At 54.4% G+C, this 17,511-nt stretch overlaps 1 protein-coding gene across 1 annotated transcript in view; it reads left to right on the top strand.

Annotated features, from left to right (window-relative positions):
• The first annotated feature begins 8,268 nt into the window (after positions 1-8,268).
• Tmem132e (transmembrane protein 132E) overlaps positions 8,269-17,511 on the top strand; it is a 55,090-nt gene continuing 45,847 nt past the window's right edge. The window contains exon 1 of the mRNA XM_008848157.2: positions 8,269-8,534. Coding sequence (XP_008846379.1) covers positions 8,468-8,534 — 67 coding nt within the window. The 5' untranslated portion in view covers positions 8,269-8,467. The remainder of the gene's footprint in view (positions 8,535-17,511) is intronic.

Below are 17,511 nucleotides of genomic sequence, written 5' to 3'. Positions count from 1 at the left end.
TTGTCCTTAAGGGTTTTATGAGTGAACAGAGGAAGCTAAGACAGAGGCTGGGTAAATCTTAACTTTGAGGTCAGCTGTGACTGATCTATCTGGAGTGGAGGAAACAGCTTGTGCAGAAAGGTCTCCAGAGATCAGGAGAACAGAGCATGTGGCAGAGCAAAAGGCGAGTGGCCAGAATGGGGAACTGGGAAGCCCTAAGTGAAAGGCTGGAATTCATTCTGTGGGCAAGAGGGAGCCACAGATGGTTTTATAGTGAAAGTAAGACATGAGGAACCCGAGAACTGACATGTGGGAGGGGGCCTGGGAACCTGAAGTAAGGATGTCTATGTCAGGGGAGCAGGAAGGAGAATTTGGGTTCCACTTCAGGTCTGAACTGAGACCCCTGTGTAAAATCAGCAAGAGACTAGTACTGAGATTCGCCTTCCCCTCCTATCACGGATGAGTCCCTCTAATGGCTGTCTAGACATGCAGTCTTCAGTGAGGGGTCCTCCTCCTCCTCTGCATCCATAGCAGCCCAGACTGACACTCCTCCCAAGGCAGGAATACTGGGTAATGCTAACCCTGGAGCCAGGGAGCCCTGGCTGGACAGCCCTGTGAGGTTCCAGGAGGAACTGAGGAGCACTGAGGCCCCTGTTCTTCCTCTGTCTCTCTGTGTCTCCCTATGTCTCTGTCTCTATTTCTGCCTCTCTCTCTCTCTCTCTCTCTCTCTCTCTCTCTCTCTCACACACACACACACACACACACACACACGCACACACACACACGCATGGCCAACTTCGCCCTGGCTCTCTCTCTCTCTCTCACACGCACACACACACACACACACACACACACACACACACGCATGGCCAAGGCTTTGCCCTGGAATTAAATGAGTCTGCATAGGGGTGGGCAGGAAAAGGGGGAACTCGGTGTTCAGCTTGCCTGGCCCAAATCCAAATCCTTCCTTGGCTGGGAGCCCAGGGTGGTCCCAGCTTACTGGCCATGCATGTTCGAGGAATGGAAGGAGGGGACAGCCAGACATGGACGGGGACTGGGAGGAGTAGGCTGCCGGGAGAAGAATCAGGTGAAGATTCTAGGGAAATCTGAACCAAAAGATGTTTAAGCAGGCGGCTCCAAGGGCACCACATCAGTTTGCAGAGATGGTATATATGTGGGGCATATGCACACATGTGCACACACACACAGAGGGCTATGTAAGCTTCTTGGTGTCTTTGCCCTTCCTTATGAAGTTGCATATGATTGAATGTGACAAGCCTGAGTGTGAGCATCATCATAGGCATGTATGCGAGGGATGGCACGTCTGCTGCCCTCTCCAGTTTCCTTGCCAGCTCCACCAAGTCCAGTGCCCCAGACATGCTGAAACTCAGTTCTAGGGGTGCTCTGGTATCCTCAGGCTCCCACTTAAGAAAGCTGCTGCCTCTTCTGGCACCACCTCTCTTTGCCAGCCCACCCCACTCCTCCCTGTACAACTCATCCTTCCTTCAGTGCATAGCTGCATCACGTTCCCCAGGAAGCCCTCACTGTCCTGCCTGATGCCCGAGGGCCCTGGGTATCCCTCTGCAGTTGTACTTACTGTTGAGAACAATGCAAGGCTGGAGTCTGCCTCCTGCCTCCTGCCTCGATCAGATGGGTCCCTTTAGGCCAGGGACCATTTTGTACATTTATGAGGGCTTTGGACATGTACTAGAGGGGTCTAATAATTGGATTACTCAGTCACTACTGACTAAGATATCAGACAAAGGGCACACATCGGGAGACAACACAGATGGCCTGCCTTCCCAGGTCCCCTTTCAGTACGGCGGGAGTCAGACAGATCAACACAACCCCATGGACACACAGCTGTGGCAAGTACAGGGCCTTAGGTGACAGGTGCATGGCATACGGCCAAGTGTGGACAATGATTGGGAGGGTTTCACAGAGGAAGATATGTCCAGGGTAAGGCTGGGTTGTGTGAGTGAATGAGCATGTACAAACAACCTACCAAAACTCCAGCCCAGGGTCTGAGCTGAGCCAATGCTACACCCTAGAGCAATGACTCAGGAAGCCTCAGGCCCTCTGGGCAAAAGAAGGTGGGTTCCCTCCCAATCTACTATGACTGAACCAGGCAGTGACACTTGGAGTACAAGTGCTACCTGGAGGGAGAGGGAGCCAAGTCCACTCCCATGTAGGATATATCCCTTGGCTGTGCTGAGTAAATAAATAGCTATAGGACTTCAGGTTTATCACTGGTTCTTTATGGGCCTTGGTTTTCTTGTCCATAAAAATAAGAAAAGGGGATGGGGCTGGACCTCAGTGGTAGAGCACTGGCATGACTATACAACGCCCTGAATTGGATTCTCAGTTTAGGAAAAAATAAGGGTTGGGGAGGCAGATTCAGATCTAGAGTCTTAAACTGATAACATAATCCCATTATTTGAGGGGGTGTTTACTGGGTAGTGAGCACCAGGTACTCAAGATAGGAAGGGGAACTGAGCAGGGGCAATGTCCTCAGAGCACAGGAGGACTTGCAGGGATTAAAGCAAGGCCAGGAGATGAGTAATGAGACCGGATGGGAGGAGCCTGTGTTCCCATTTGTCCTGCACAACCCACCTAAGGCTACTGCTCCTGCTCCGAGATCATTATTCATAGCAAACCCCTTCCTCTCAAAAACACACCAGTGTTGATAAGTATGGCCACCATTACAATAAACTGTGTCTTCTTAAAATTTGTATGTTAAAGTTTTTTGTCTCTAAGACTGCAGCTGTATTTAGAAACAAGGCCTTTAAAGGGGTGATTAAATTGAAATGGGGCCATTGGCATGGGGCCCTAATCCAAAACAACTGATGTCCTAATAATAAAAGAAACCTGAGATTCATGAGCTCACAGAAATGGCCACACGAGGACAGGGAAGGCATTTACCTACCACCTACCCTGCCAACACCTTGGTAAGGGACTTCTAGCCTGCAGCAAGACCAAAAGTAAACCTGTACCAATTCACCCAGCCAGTGAGGTTTTGTTATAGAAATTGAATGTTTTGTTATGGAAGCAGTTGCAGGGCTCTGCCTGCAAGTCTCCCTGCTAGCTATTACAGCCAGTTGCCCTTAGCTGCTGACATCCTCCTGACCAAGAATCAGTAATAACTGTGGAATTTTAGCTGGGAGCTCACCCTGCAGCAGAAGGTAAAGTGGCCCCAGGCCAGAAGCTGGGTGATGGTGATCATAGCATTGTGCATGTGTGACCATGGACTAGACTCCATACAGATCTAATGTACATAAGTGTGAGTTGGTGGGGGAAGGGGGAAGGTGGGCCATGTGGACAGGGCCACAGAGAACAATGCCCTCTTCCCAGAGACTCTACATTGGCCTCCTTTACCACAATGGCTTCTCTGGGCTGGATGGCCTAGGTATGTCTAAAACTCTACTGCTCATAAGTACGTGTAGGGAGAGATGATAGCCTGTCATCTATGAAGTCTGAGCCCTTGTTAGTTGAGATGAAACTGGTCAGGTGAGATACTTCTCTGATCTCTGAAGTCACACACATCTGGTTTCAAGCTCTGGTGCTGCTGCTTTCTAGCTGTGTAACTTTCGTCAAGAAACCTCTCTTTTCTGAGCCTCAGTTGGAGATGGCAATAATAGCTATATCTACTTAATGGGGTTGCAGGAAAGACCAGGGTAATGCATGCAAAATGCCTGGCTCATCAAAAGCTATCCTTAATGTCAGCTATAAGTGCCACTAGGTCCCAAGATGAGTTTGCAGAGGTTCTCAAACTTCTATTGTCTAGATGTTAGTCTTGTCTGGCCTGTTCATTCTGGTGCCCAGCACAACACTCAACACAAAGTCAAGGTATTTATTCCTGCCTGGGAAGATGGCTCAGTGGGTAAAATGCTTGATGTGCAAGTATAAGGACGTCAGTTCAGATCCCTATCACCCATGTAAAAAAGTGGTAGTGGCAGTGTGCTCCTATAACCCCAGTGCTGGGCAGGATGGAGGCAGGTGGATCCCAGGGCTCAGTACAGCTGGTCTAGCTGAAACCATGAGCTTCAGGTTCAAAAAATAGATGGAGAGCAATAGAAGATACTTAAAGTCAACTTACACACACACAGGCAAGCATACATAACCACACACACACGAGTATTTAATAAAATGAGAGTTAACAGGCTATGACGTTTTCAATGATAACACAAGCCAGCTTTAGGGATCTGATGTGGAGCCCCAGGAGGTCCCAGGGACACCCTCTTAGGAATGCCCACCCTGGCCTATCTCCTCTGGTAGACAGGAATACTGAAAGCCAAGAACATGCTCAAAGGGGCAGGTCATGCAGGGAGGAAGTGGTGCCAGTTCTGGATCTTGATGGATACCCACATAGGGTCCTGAGACAGAGACCCACGCAGTCCTCAGCAGGAAGCTAAGATTGTTCCAGGCATCACAAAGGAGCTGGCAATGGAGACAGCCCCAGCCATTGCCAAAGCTCCACCTAAAAAGACATTCAGGAAGGTAAAGCAGGAAGGAGACACCAAGATGCTCCTGGGCCAGACACACCTATCCATGCTGGGTCTTCTCCAGCCTGGCCTCCATCCTATCATGCTCCCCTGACCTCTGCTATCCAGGTCTCAGAGGAATGACTCAATGGGAACCCATCACCAGGACTCCCAGGTTAGGCCAAGGGTAGTCTGTTGCATAGTATGGAAGGCAAGGAAAAGATATAGTAGTCTCTCCTGGGAAGGGGTATATAAGGGTTGGACCAGAGGCAGCAGCTGGCTAAGTATAATTTACGCCAGTAACTTCTCCCCTGAGCCCCAGAATGCGACTGTCAAGGCTCACTAGTCCCCAGCCAGCAGAACTGGAATTGAGTACTTCACTACCCAGCTGGGTCATGAGCAGTCCTTCATTCCTCTGAGGTAAGGAGGAGGGACATGAGGCTTTGGGGGACCCATTGGGTGCTCAGGCATCTGACTGGCAGGCAGCTCTTAGCAGGACCTGTGGAATGGGGAGATAGCTCAAGTCAGTGAGGTGCCTGTCCCACAAATATGAAGACCTGAGTTCAGATCCCCAGCACTCATTACAAGCTGGGCATAGTAGTGCATATTTGTAACCCCAGCAGTGGGAAGGCAGAGATGGGTGGATCCTTGGAGCTTGTTGGTCAGGCATTCTAGCGAAATTGGTAAGTGACCTCCAGATTCAGTGAAAGACTGACTCAAAAATAGGGTAGAGAGCAATTGAGGAAGACACATACAAACACACACATGCATATACCACACACTTACAAAAATATGACAGGGCACTCTGTCACTCTGCCCAGTACACTGTGTTGTCTCTGACCAGGGTCAGGGGACTAGGCTGACCCCTCAGCCTTTCTGGCTCCTGAGTTAGCTACAAAGGGCTATGGAGAAGGGCAGCCTGGAAATATCATGAGGAAAGTAACTGAGCCCCTGGTCATCTCCAGGTTCTGGGTCCCTTCCCCCTGGGCTAGCAGGCAAGGGTAGAAGGACCCTGCTTTCTTCCTCTCTTCCCCAAGCCCTCCCCTGCCTCTGGAGGTGGTTCTGTGCCCTTCTGCCTCCCGCCCCCCACACAACTGATTGCTGGCTTGCCTCTCCCTGGGATGGTTAATAAGTGCTTGGGAACATTAATTGCCAACAGGCATTAGGAGCCTAATGAGAACCATCTTCTTTGACTACTCCTGCATGGTCCATCCCAGGGCCTCCAGTAGCCTGCCAGCCCTCCCCACTGCACCTCTGAGTTCCAGACAGCCCAGGAGGAGGGGCAAGAACATCCAGGGCAGGTACCAGTATAAAACCTAAGCAGGGACAGCCAGCTGCTAGGCAAGAGGAAGACCATCCAAGCCCATTTCACAAAATGTGTCCCTTCTTGGATGAAAACTCACAGGGTCAAGAGGGCTAGGACCTGAGTCACAGCAGAGCACCTCACTAACCACTGCTCTAGCTGTCTAGACCCATACTCTCCATTTGATATGGAGGAGTGACCCTCAACTTCCATCCCATGATAAGGGCTATGCCCATGGGACTGGAGACTCTGTCCCTCCTTAGTGGGGAAGATTAAGGCCAGACCTTTGAGGACTCCCACATGACATCCAATGATGCTGTCAAGTCGTTGTCATTGATCCTATGCCTGATTGACAGTTGACTGTCAGGTCTGGTTTGTGTTGCCATCTAACGGAAGGGGCGCTGATGGTGGGAATGAATGGCTGACTTCTACTACTCCCCTCGCCAGCAGGCGACTCGGTGGAGTACAAGAGAGGCAGCTCCTCACAATCCCCTAGGTCCTTCAGAGGCTAGCAAAACAACCTGTAGGCAGAGGCAGACCCCTCCTCTCCGTGTCCCACCTGACAGCCCCGGCCCATCCCCCCTGAAGCTGAGCTCCAAAGCCTAAAAGCCCGGCGCAGGCAGCTAGCTAGCTTGATTCCCACAGGGTGCCCTGCGGAGACCCACGCAGACCCCGGGGCTTGGGGGGGGGGGCTGCCCCCTGCCCCCTACCCGCGCCTCGGGTAGAGTGGCAGAAAACATACGGGCGGGGAGCTCGAATCCTTTGAAAAGGGACATTCGGCGTCCACCGGGGAGAAACGCAGTCGCCGCAGCTGGCCAGCCCCACTTGGGTCTCAGCGCTAGCCTGCATCGGGGAGGAAGGATTAAAAAAAAAACAAAAAAACCTTAAAGCCATGGGGAACAGAATGGCGAGGCCGGCCGCGGAACGACTCTCATTAAGGAGCCGCGCGCGCCCCCAGGCTGGGAATGCGGAATGGACACGTGGACAGACTGGGGATCCGGGGGAGAGGGGGGGTTGTCTCCGTGGCGCGCGAGCCGCGGGCCGCGCGCTCCGGGGCCACGTGATCACGGGGAATCTGGGAGGGAGGGGAGGGAGGGACGGAGAGAAGAGAAGGGAGCGAGCGCGCCAAGCTGGGCGCCCGCCCGCTGTTGCCCGGGTGGGCGCTGGATGCCGGACCCAGGAGGAGGGCGGCGAGCGCTAGTGTGTGTCGCTCTCGAGTCATTTACCGCGGAATAGCAGCGGCGAGGAGGTGGCGGCGGAGATAGCTTCGTGCAACTGTGCCCCCCCCTTTTTTTTCTCCTTGATTCTTCTCCCCACACACGTCCATGGGGAGCTGGCCCCTCTGCCGGCACCTCCTCTCCGCCCGGCCTCCTAGTCACGAGCTGCCGTTTCTCTGGCCCCCGGCTGCGCAGGTGCCGGTGCCCTAGCCCCCTGGCCCCGTGCCCGCGTCTCACCACCCGCAGCCCGAACTGGCGCGGCGATCAGCTCGCCCAAACTGACTCTGAGAGAGCGACAGCCGATGCCTTGCCGCACTGAGGCAGCGGGCGAGCGGGCGTCCAGGGGCAGGGCGGGGGTGATGGGGAGGACCAGGCGTCGGAGACTCTGAACCCCGGAAAAGTTCAAGGTTTGTGCAGGTTCCCCCCAAGAAAGGCGAGGAGCGAAGCGAGGCGGGGCAGCGTGTACCTCTGCTGAGACAGCGACACCCGAGAGGAGAGAGAAGGGTGGCCCGGAGCTGCCGCGGGTTGGCCACCCCCTCTCCATCCTACAACGCTCCGGGGCTGGATACTGGAGGCGACGCTCCGGGAAGAAATGGCTCGAGTCGGGGCTCCTTAGCTGGCTTTCCCTCTCCCTCGCTTCTCCGAGCCCCATCTCCATGGGGCAGTCGGTTCCTGGCGCGCCACCCTCTCCCCAGCCATCGAGCCACTGCCTGGCCAGGAGGCGCCGAGCCGGCTTGAGCTAGTGCGGGCCCGGGTCAAGATTAGAGAGAGCGCTCTGGAGTCCAGGACCAAGCTTTTCGAGGGGACAAACATCTGACCATTCGCCTCGGGGGCATTCCAAGTCTGGGCGTCGCCTAGGGTGGTGGCGACCCGCGTCACCAGTCTCAGCCCTACGCGGAAACTTTTCCTTCCCTAGACGGATTAAAGTTGCCTGCATTTTCTCTCTCTTTGCTAAAGAACCCATCCATTTATTTGCTCCCGACCTGGGATTTTTTCAAGCTGGGGCTGCTGCAGGGCGCTTGGAGGAAGCAAGCCGCGCTCTGCAAGTGGGGTTACCACCGACACCACGGCGATCCGGGCTCGCCTTGGGACTCTACACCCTCGAGCGAGTACGGATCAGAGTGTCTCTGCGAGGCCAGGGGCTTCGGCACCCGCCTCTTGCAGCCCCCGGGACGCCCGCCGCCACCGGGCCCCTGGACCGCACGTGCTGCTCCCCCCTCGCCTCGCAGATCCTGCAGGGGGCACCAGCCCGGGGAGGTGGAGGCTCCTCCCGCCCAGAGCTGCGCCCCCACCGGCTCCGAGGGTGTAGCCGGCGGCGCCTGGGACGCCCCTTCCCCTCAAAGTGTCCCCGAATTGAGCTCTCGGGTCCCCAAGGCTCAGCGGAGACAGCTGGGAGCCCCAGCGAGTTGGATGTGACAGAGCCCAGCCTGGGGCCGAGTCATTGTGGACTGCTGTCCCCTGGGACCCCTCCCGCCCACGCCTCGGCCATGGCCCCGGGGATGTCGGGCCGCGGCGGCGCCGCCCTGCTCTGCCTCTCCGCGTTGCTCGCCCACGGTAAGTGTCGCGGCGCAGACTCGGGGTGAAGATGCGGCGGCGCCCCTGGAGGGGGCATAGGGAGAATCAGAGACAGGAGCACCCCCATCCCAGCCCTTCTGGACTCAGTATCCCCTGCACAACTGAAGCCCGCCGAAGAGACCCAACTCGGCCCAGGAGAGGCCGGGGGAGGGGGTGGCTCCCGTGGGCTCCGGGTTAGAAAGAGGGGTCCAACCCGAGCCCCCGGGGGCGTGTCTGCCCATGGAGATCTAGAGGGACGCAAGATCCCAGAGATCGGGTCCTGGCTACCCAATCCTGCTCCTGCTGCAGCCGGCCTGGCGGAGGACCACTGGGACCCGCGGGATCGCGACTTCTCGGCCCAGGCGCGCAGGCGGGTACCGGGCCGCGCGGCCGGCTGCCTGGCTTCCTGCGGCGGGCCTCGGGCAGAGATGCGCACGGCCGAGGCCCGGAGGTTTGTGAGCTGCATCTCAATGGCTGGCCGGCTCAGCAGGCTCCGGCCCCGAGGCTGGCGGCGCGCGGAAGCAGCGGGGCCGCGCTCCCGCGTTCTGCAATCTGTTGCGTCTGCTCCCCAGGCTCGCCCCAGGCTCCGCGGGAAAGGGGTGGCAGAGGGAGGGGCCCTGGGCTGCGCACCTCAGTAGGGGGACAGCGAGGATGTGAGTTGGGGACACGGGGGTCGCAGGACAGCCTCTCCCACCCAGAGTGGGAACTCAGATGAGGCGGGAGGAGGCTGAGGCACAAGCTGGAGATGCTTCAGCACCCCTGGCCTGCTGACCGAAGCGGGAGGGAGGAAGCTGGGAGAGGCGGATGAAGAAGACGACCCCGCCCGACGTGGAACCAGCAAACCCGGGACCTTTTCCCCAACCAACAAGAGAGTGTTGTGGGGTGAGCTCCTATGCCCCAGGTCCGAGGGGTGAGCCAAGGACAGGATTTGGAGAGGGCCATAGGTTTGGTGTCGATGGAGAACGCTTTATGTGTGGTGGTCAGCTTTACTCAGTTCTGCCCAGTCCCTAAGATCCTGCCCTAGCCCCCTTTAGCCCACTGAAGGTCTCTAGCCAGAGGCATCTCTCACCCTGACCAGGGTGCATTGTCAAGGTTGAAAGAATGAAGGAAAGAGTGGCCTCTAGGGATTGTGGAGCCATAAGCTAGGAGGTGAGGGAACAAACTGACCTCTCTCTCTGGCTGGGGGTGAGCTGTTTCCTTTAGTTCCTCTGGTTCCTCTCCTTTCTTCATAGGAATAATGGGCAGGCAACAGCCAGCAGCGATAGGGTAAGGAGGGAGGGCTAGAGGGTGCAGCCAGAGAAGTCTGCATCCCTGGGAGAGATTGAGACCAGAAAGGTGAGACAGCCCCCTGCCTGCACACTGGAGTGTATCAGGCCAGCCTGAGACCTGGGAGGGTGAGCTGGAGCTCAGCCCAGCAGGCCTCTGCTAGGTGTGGCTCTTTCCTCCTCTTGAGTTCCAGCCCCAGTTCACCCTTGGCCCCTGGGCAGCTCAGCTGTTGTCCCTAGGTCCCTGCTGCCCACCATTCACGTTCTCTGGCCTGGCATTAGATATCCTTTCCCCCTCCTGTCTTGCCAGCGCTGTCTACTTCCTAAGCCCCAGCTCCAGGTGAGCCTTCTGGGGTGTGCTGCCTGCTGGTACCTGTGAGCTTTAGCTCTCTGCCTCTGGTTTCCCTAGGCTCCATGCCCTCTCAGGGCCCAGGCAGACCAGGAGCTCTGAGCAGGGACTCCTATTCTCTCCCTGTCCACACAGTGCCTACATGGTGCCAGCAAACTCAGGATTGTGGACAGTAGTGGAGGAAGTGGACAGGACCGCATTGTCCCCACTCCTGGCTCTTTAAGGTGTTTGGACTACTCAGGCCAACTCTCAGTGGGTTTTCTAGGTTGTTCTGAGATGTTGCGATAGGGAGGAGCTGCAGAATGTGATGCTTGGAAGGTGACTGAGGCGGCAGAGTCCAGACTGCACAGTCAGACTGGAGGCTAAGCCACCTGGGCTTCTGTCTAACTATGGCGCCATTGGGCCCAGCTCAGCCTATAGGGTGGGCAGAGTAAGGTCTGTTTGTCTCCCACTCTGTTAGTCTCAAGGCTTTTTCAGAACAAAAAGGTAGTTTTCTTATGCCTATCTTTCAGGAGATTCTTCCATTTTTAGTTTGACTAGGACCTTGAGGGGGCGGGGGTGGTCAGTGTAGTCATTGGACCTATTGAAGAGCTGATTGTGTCTTCTCTTATCAGTAACTTTCACTGGCTCCCCACTGCCTATGGGATCAAAGATCCACCCTTTGCCCTGGCATCTGCCGTCTTTCATGATCTTATCCCATTCAACATCTTCCCATGGGTGCTCCTGCCCTCTCTCCATTCTGCATGTGCCATCTCACTTCCCAGCATTCCATAGGCAGTACCGTGCTTTCAGAAATCCTTACTCAGCCTTCAAAGCCTAGTTCCAACAGCATCTCCTCCAGAGTGTCTCCCTAGATCACCCCGTCTTCTCACCACCCTTTCTTGAATGTTCTCCATGCTACCCTGGCACTTCCCACTGCCTTTCTAGCCCTGCTTACAACTGGCATCTCCATGTGTAAAGGATGTGCAGGGCATATTGCCCCAGGCCATCCTCTGGCACCTACACATTTACCCGTATCAGCTTTATCGCCAGTGTCCCCTCACACAACAGGGGCTCAGAAGAAATGGATGGGATGAGGCAGGGTCACTGAGGTAGGGTTCGCAGGCAGAGGAAGAGATAGACAGCCTCCAGGAAGAGCAAAAGAGGAAGCAGGTCCAGGTCTTGTCCCTTGAGCCATTCCTTCAGGTTGCAAGTTCCAGGTGGCATATTGGGCCATGGGCTTGGGAGACGACTGGGTGTTCCATGTGGCTCCCAGCCCCCCAGACTTCTCCCTGCAGGTGGTGTCCATGACCCCCATTGTATCCCCTGGAAAGAAGGGGAGTGCAGCAGGCCAGGAGAGAGGCTTGTGCTGTTTGTTGGCCCTAGAGCTGAGTGCCACTCAGCTCTGTTAATGTGTGAGGCCAGTAGGTGGAGATGTGTTCTAAACGTGGTAGCAGAAAATGAGCTTTACTGGAATGCTTTCTGAGGACGGTTGGGTGCTGGGCTGCAGGAGCTATGCAAGGCTCTGTGGAAAGCCAGGGCTGGAGCTGGGTCACCACACACACACACACACACACACACACACACACACACACACCGGCCCTGCAAGGGCACCCACAAGATTGGAGTGGGCAGAAGGCTACAGACACCATCCCCCAACCACCAGGGTGTGGCTCACCCACATGGGCAGGGTCTGGTGTTGTGAACCTCCAACACTGAAGAGAGAGACCCTAGGCTGCCAAATCCAACCTTCTAGTATGTGTGAATGAGGAAGTAGACACTCAGGGAAGGGCCTGCCCCATTCTGGGGCAAGTTAATGCTGGAAATTGGGCCCATCCCCGGAGCCTAAACAGGGCTCCTGGTTTGGCTCATGGTCCTTAGAGGGGCCACGCCACCTCTGCCATCCTGAGATGTTCTGATAGCCTCTGGTGGTCAGCCATCAGGCAAGCTATTCTTAATGCCCCTGGCCAAGCATCATGGGGTAACAGGAGGGCTGGAGTTTCGCTCCTGACTGGAGCTCTTAGCACTGCCTCAGTATCCAGACAAAGCCCCACCATTTCTGCTCTTGGGCACTTTGCAGCCAGGCCTATTGGCACTAGTTTATTACCCCAGCCACTCTGGAGGCTGAGATGGGAGGATCCCAAATTTAAGACCTGTCTGGGAAACAGATCAAGTTCAATGCCAGCCTGGCAAGCTGGTGAGACCCTCTCTAAGATCTGAGAAAGAAGGCTGGGTGTACAGCTCAGTGACAGAGTGCTGGTCTGACATATAAAATGCCTTGGGTTTGATCCCAGACAGGACAAAAACAATTTTGTAAGGCAGCTTGGACGCACAGAGCCTGCAGGCCGTGGGACAGTCAGTAGGCACAGAGCCCAGGGAAGTCCCCTCCTCCTGAGTCTGTTTTCCTCCTCTGCCAAAGGCAGGGTATCCATGCTGCTCCCCAAGAGGCCCTTCTCACCTTCCTCAGTCTCCACCTCCCTCCACCACGCCCACAGCAGAAGCCAACACGTGGCTCCAATTCCCCTCCCCCTCCACAGGGTAGTCCCCCCTCCTCCCCTGCCCAAGCTCAACACAGAATTTTTAATAAGAAATTAATGAACCGGTTGTGTGTGTGTGTATTTTTAAGAAAATAAATATGTTTCTATTTTTCCTTTGAGCTGCAAAGCCAAGTGGGCATGCCTTGCCTTCAGTTCAGCCTGCTGTGCCCCAGGGCTGTCCCCAAGGATGGACCACATATCTGCCAGTGCCCCATGATCAGCCAGCCAAACGTAGTCAGTGGAAGGTGATTGGGCCCTTAGGGAGGGAACAGGTAAGGCCAGAGGGGCAGCAGACCGCCCCCCATGGGCTGGGAGTCCACAAGTCACTGTCCCCTTTGCTGTCTTTGACCCTTGCCATTCTCCTTCCTCCCTGCTACCCCTCATACCTCCAACAGCAGGCCCTGCTGGCTCCCAGCACCCAGCAGGATGAAGTGGAAAATGGAAGCAATTACCTAGATAATTCAATGCTTGTTGCATGAATGAATGGATGCAGTAATGAATAATTCAGTGCAAGAGAGAGAGAGAGAGAGAGAGAGAGAGAGAGAGAAATGTAGAAAAGGTAATTGAAGAAAATATTTTTTTACTAAATTGTCTAGATGATTACCTGCCTTTGGAAAGTTCTCCTTTTTATCATACCTGAGTCCTTCTTGCTGCATTCTCTCCCAAACATTTTGGGTCTGTGAGACTTGGACAACTAATCTGCTCTCGTCTCTCAAATGGCTTATTCTTTTCAGTTCAGATAGTGGGTAGGTTATGTGCTTGCTGGTGGAACCTGCCAGCCTGTCTCTGTCTCCCTGGTTCCATCTTTGGGGATGAAAGAATGGGATGCCCAGGGTTTGCAAAATGGATGGATGCTTCTTTAAATTGTCTAGACTCTCAGAGATATCTTCATCCACCCATACCAGGTATGAACACAGTCGGACCCTACAGGGCAGGCCTGTGGTCAGTAGCCAAGAAACCTTCCAAGACACATCCCTGGAGGGGCCTACATTAACAGATAGGCCACCATTATACTGCCTGTCTAAAGAGCAGCCAGTGTGAGGAGAAAAGCAGTGTCTACCTTTAGTTCAGCCCAATCTGAGGGGCGAGCTCACTGCAGCCCTCATTGATGGTCTTGTTCCCTGGATGATAAGGGAGGGGTTGCAAGGCCCTCTCACTGGCACACTGCCATGCTCAGGACTCTACTGCTCTACACTTGAGCTCCACAATCCCATTAGGTCTCCACAGTGGTCCCTGGGTGAAGCCACTTCCCGGAAAGCTTCCTGACCCTACACCTGGAGCCCTCTTCCCAACAGGAACAGCACTGGCATGGGAAGATAGACATAGGGGTCTTTACCCCTAACCCCCTCAATCTGTCTTGGGTCCCTCTCTCCCTTGATCTCTCTCCTAGGTTTTTCTAGTCTCTTGAATGAGTCACACTCTTTTTCACATCTGAGTCTTTACACATGCTCTTCCCTCCGACTGAAACACTCTTCCACCACCTTGCCAACCCTTTCTTTATGCCAGAGTATATCTCCTACCATCCATAAAGCCAGGCTGCTTCTCAGTTAGCCCAGGGCTCATTGGCTCTGCCACCACGCAGGTTTGAATGGCACCAAGACTGGCTTCCGTTCTGCATGATCACAGTGGACTAGAATGGCATGTGGCCCATTGCCACCACTGCCACCATTACATACCCAGAGGAACCCCAGCACACAGTGGGCATTTGGCTAAAGAACCAATACATGAGCCCTTGCACACATTTGTATGTACACAGATGCTCTCTGGACACTTGGCAAATATTCAGTAGGCACTCACTGGAAGAGGCCAAACACCATCCCAAACATCCTCCTAAGAAAACCCCTCTAGCTGGCTGCTGCAGCTGTACTCCGGTGCAGGCAGGAAGGCAACAGTTAACAACACACACCTTTAATCCCAGCACTTGGAAGGCAGAGGCAGGTGGCTCTCTGTGAGATCGAGGCCAGCCTGGTCTACATAGAGTGTTCTGGGCCAGCTGGGGCTACAGGGAGTCCCTGTCTCAAAGAAGCAAACAAACAAACAAAAAGGATAACACATATGTTCAGTGGGTGGGCATCGGATGGCAGATGGCAGAAAGTCCCATGAGGAGTGTCTCAGGGTGCTGAGCCTGGGGGTATGAAGCACTGAAGGAAGCTCTCACTGGATAAGGCACCATTGACTGTAGACTTGAAGGAGTGGGAAGCTGAACCCAAGAACATCAGTATCTAAAGCTCCCTGATCCCAAGCTCCATGGGTGAGGAGTCCTGGGTGGGTGCGGACACTCAGGCGGGAAGCCAGCAGGACTGGGGGGAGACGTGTGTTGAGAGAGGAGCCACCTGACCACCCCCCCAGGAAGCCAAATGCCTCACCTCACAAAGCCCCTATGCCATGCACCCTTCCAGTTCATTGCTTTGTCTGATTCTAATTTTTTAGCTAATTATTCAGCTTTGTGAAAATCCCACTCCCCAGGGCCTAGGTGTGACATGCGCTGGCTTTTACACCACTAGGATTTGGGATGCAGTGGTCAGGAGTTAGGGGGTATACATTCAGGCCCTGCAGAGCCCCCATTTCTCTTGAATCCGAGTATCCCACAGTAGTTTTGAGTCACCTGCTGTGGGGCCTTTCTGCTTGTCCTGTCATCAACCTGCAGATGTTTTTGTGTTGACCCCACCTCCTACCACCAGACAGTAGCCACTGCACCACCCTGTCACCCACATCTCAGCCAAGGGGATGACCTGCCAGGGGTAAAGCCATCTGTCTCCTGCCGTCTTCCTCCCAGAATGCCATAGGTGTCTGGTGCCTTGGTCCAATAGGAAGGAGTTCTTGGGCTGAAAATAGGGGAAATGGCCATTTTCTCTGCTGCCAACACAGCAGAAAAATGATGGATCGTAATTTTCTGTAGCTGTTCTTGGCGGGAGGTTGGGGGAGGGGGTGAGGCTGCCAATAGCCAACCCATACATGAGCAAGCTAAGAGGGTAGGGAGAGAGGCAGTGGTGGGGGTTGGCCCCCCACCGGGTCACTACCTGTGGGACATTCTCCTTCTCCTTGGCCCCTGCTGACCACATACCTGTGTCAGATAGCCACTTTTCTGTCTGTTTACCATAGACTAGCTTAGTACTGAGCACTGGCTAGATAGCAGAGGACCCTGTTCTGTTTTCACATGACTGTGACATTCATGGCTTTCCTCCTCCACCTACCCTTTCCCTGCACTCAACTCTAAACAGCCTGAGTCCATCGCCTCCTGTGTGATTTTTGAACAATTTGCTTAGCCACTCTGTGCTTTAGCTCCTCATTTACAAATGATGATCAAAGCACTCCCCTCTTGGGTTTGTTTTAATGACTCAGTGAGTTATTTCATGCAAAATATTTCAAGTCATGTGAAACACAGAGTAAGCATGTGAAAATGACGTTGCGTCAATAGTATCATTACTAATGTTATTAGTGTGTGCCAGACATCACATTGAGTGTAAAGATGAAGGAGATGGGATGTCTGTCCCTAATCATCTGTTCCTAAAGAGGTTTCTAATGTGATGTCTTAGGGAGAGGACCCTGGTCTGCAGAGATGATGGCCAAGCCCAGTCATAGTCACTGAGGAAGGGGCCCGGAATATTGCCGAGAAAAAGGAAGAGATGTGTGTAACTTAGAGAGCTCAGAGGAGGCCATGCCAGGAGCCTCTGACCAGGTTTCAGAACTCTGCTTGGGAGGAGAGGCCATGTCCTACCCCCTTCCCCATGTCTAATACCCTGAGGAAGACAGATAACCAGGGCAAAATTGTTGCTGGCCTAGCACTCTGAGCCCAGGGGCAGGGTAAACTGAGGCTACCTGCTGGGGTACAGGGTGGGAGGCTAGGTACACACTTGGTCATCTCTTACTGAGATAGTCTCTTAAGATCTCTCAAAACGGTGACCCTATCTTCCACAGAGTGCTCAGGAGTCTTTGAGAATCATGGAGAGAGGCAACATGATCAAAACAGGATTCTTCACAAAGACCAGGCAGGCCAGGGGACAGTTTGCAGGTCAGTGCACAGTGAAAGGAAGTTGTTAAGGCTGCAGACCTGGAAGTGTGGATCTTGGGACAGGAAATGGCCAAGTCATCTAACCTTAGATGGTAAAGAACCCACTTTCAGAACAAGAGGGACAGATGTGAGGATGAGTGCCACCTCTGAGACTTGCCAGGGTCCTGGCAGCGCTGAGGCTGCTGAGTTCTGTATCAAGAGGGTTGGTCCACAAGTGGAAGGCAGGGAGTATGTGGCCCGAGGTTCATAGCGAACTGCCAAGGTTTGGAGAGTGGAAGGGACTCGCCAATTTGGAGTCCCTGGAGTTACTTGCTTTATGGACTCCTGGGAAATGTGTTAGAGCCAGAACCCAGAAAGCCCAACTGCCCTCACTCTGTGATGCAAGTCCAGACAGCCTCACTCTACACCCAGACCATCAGCCAGAGGCAGAGACAGATCCACCCAGGGTTCCTGCCAACCTGTGGCCCCCAGGGAGGCATAGGAGCCAGTCAGATCAGGGAATGCTGGAAGGATTCCATACCACCCCAGGAGGTTCCAGACTTTTCCAGCACAGTGAGTCAGGTGGCCTAGAAGCAAGGGCTCGGGGAACTGATCTCCCTGAGCCTCAACTTCCCCATCTGCAGCATGAGCGTAATGGAGCCATCTCTCAGGCAGCTGCACAGGGGCAGAGCCCACAGTGAAAGTGCCCAGAGCAAACAGCAGGCACCTGCTGCAGGGCTCAGTAAACATAGGTCTGTTTCTTCCTCTCTTGCCCAGAGTCAGCCCGCTGCCTGCCTGCCTGCCAGGAAGCATGTATGAGATGTGCCAAAAGCTTCCCAGAGAGCAGTTTTCTGGT

This window comes from Nannospalax galili, unplaced genomic scaffold, assembly GCF_000622305.1.
Source record: "Nannospalax galili isolate Female #2095 unplaced genomic scaffold, S.galili_v1.0 scaffold363, whole genome shotgun sequence".
Lineage (NCBI taxonomy): Eukaryota > Metazoa > Chordata > Mammalia > Rodentia > Spalacidae > Nannospalax > Nannospalax galili.
This window is presented reverse-complemented; position numbering and strand designations above follow the sequence as displayed.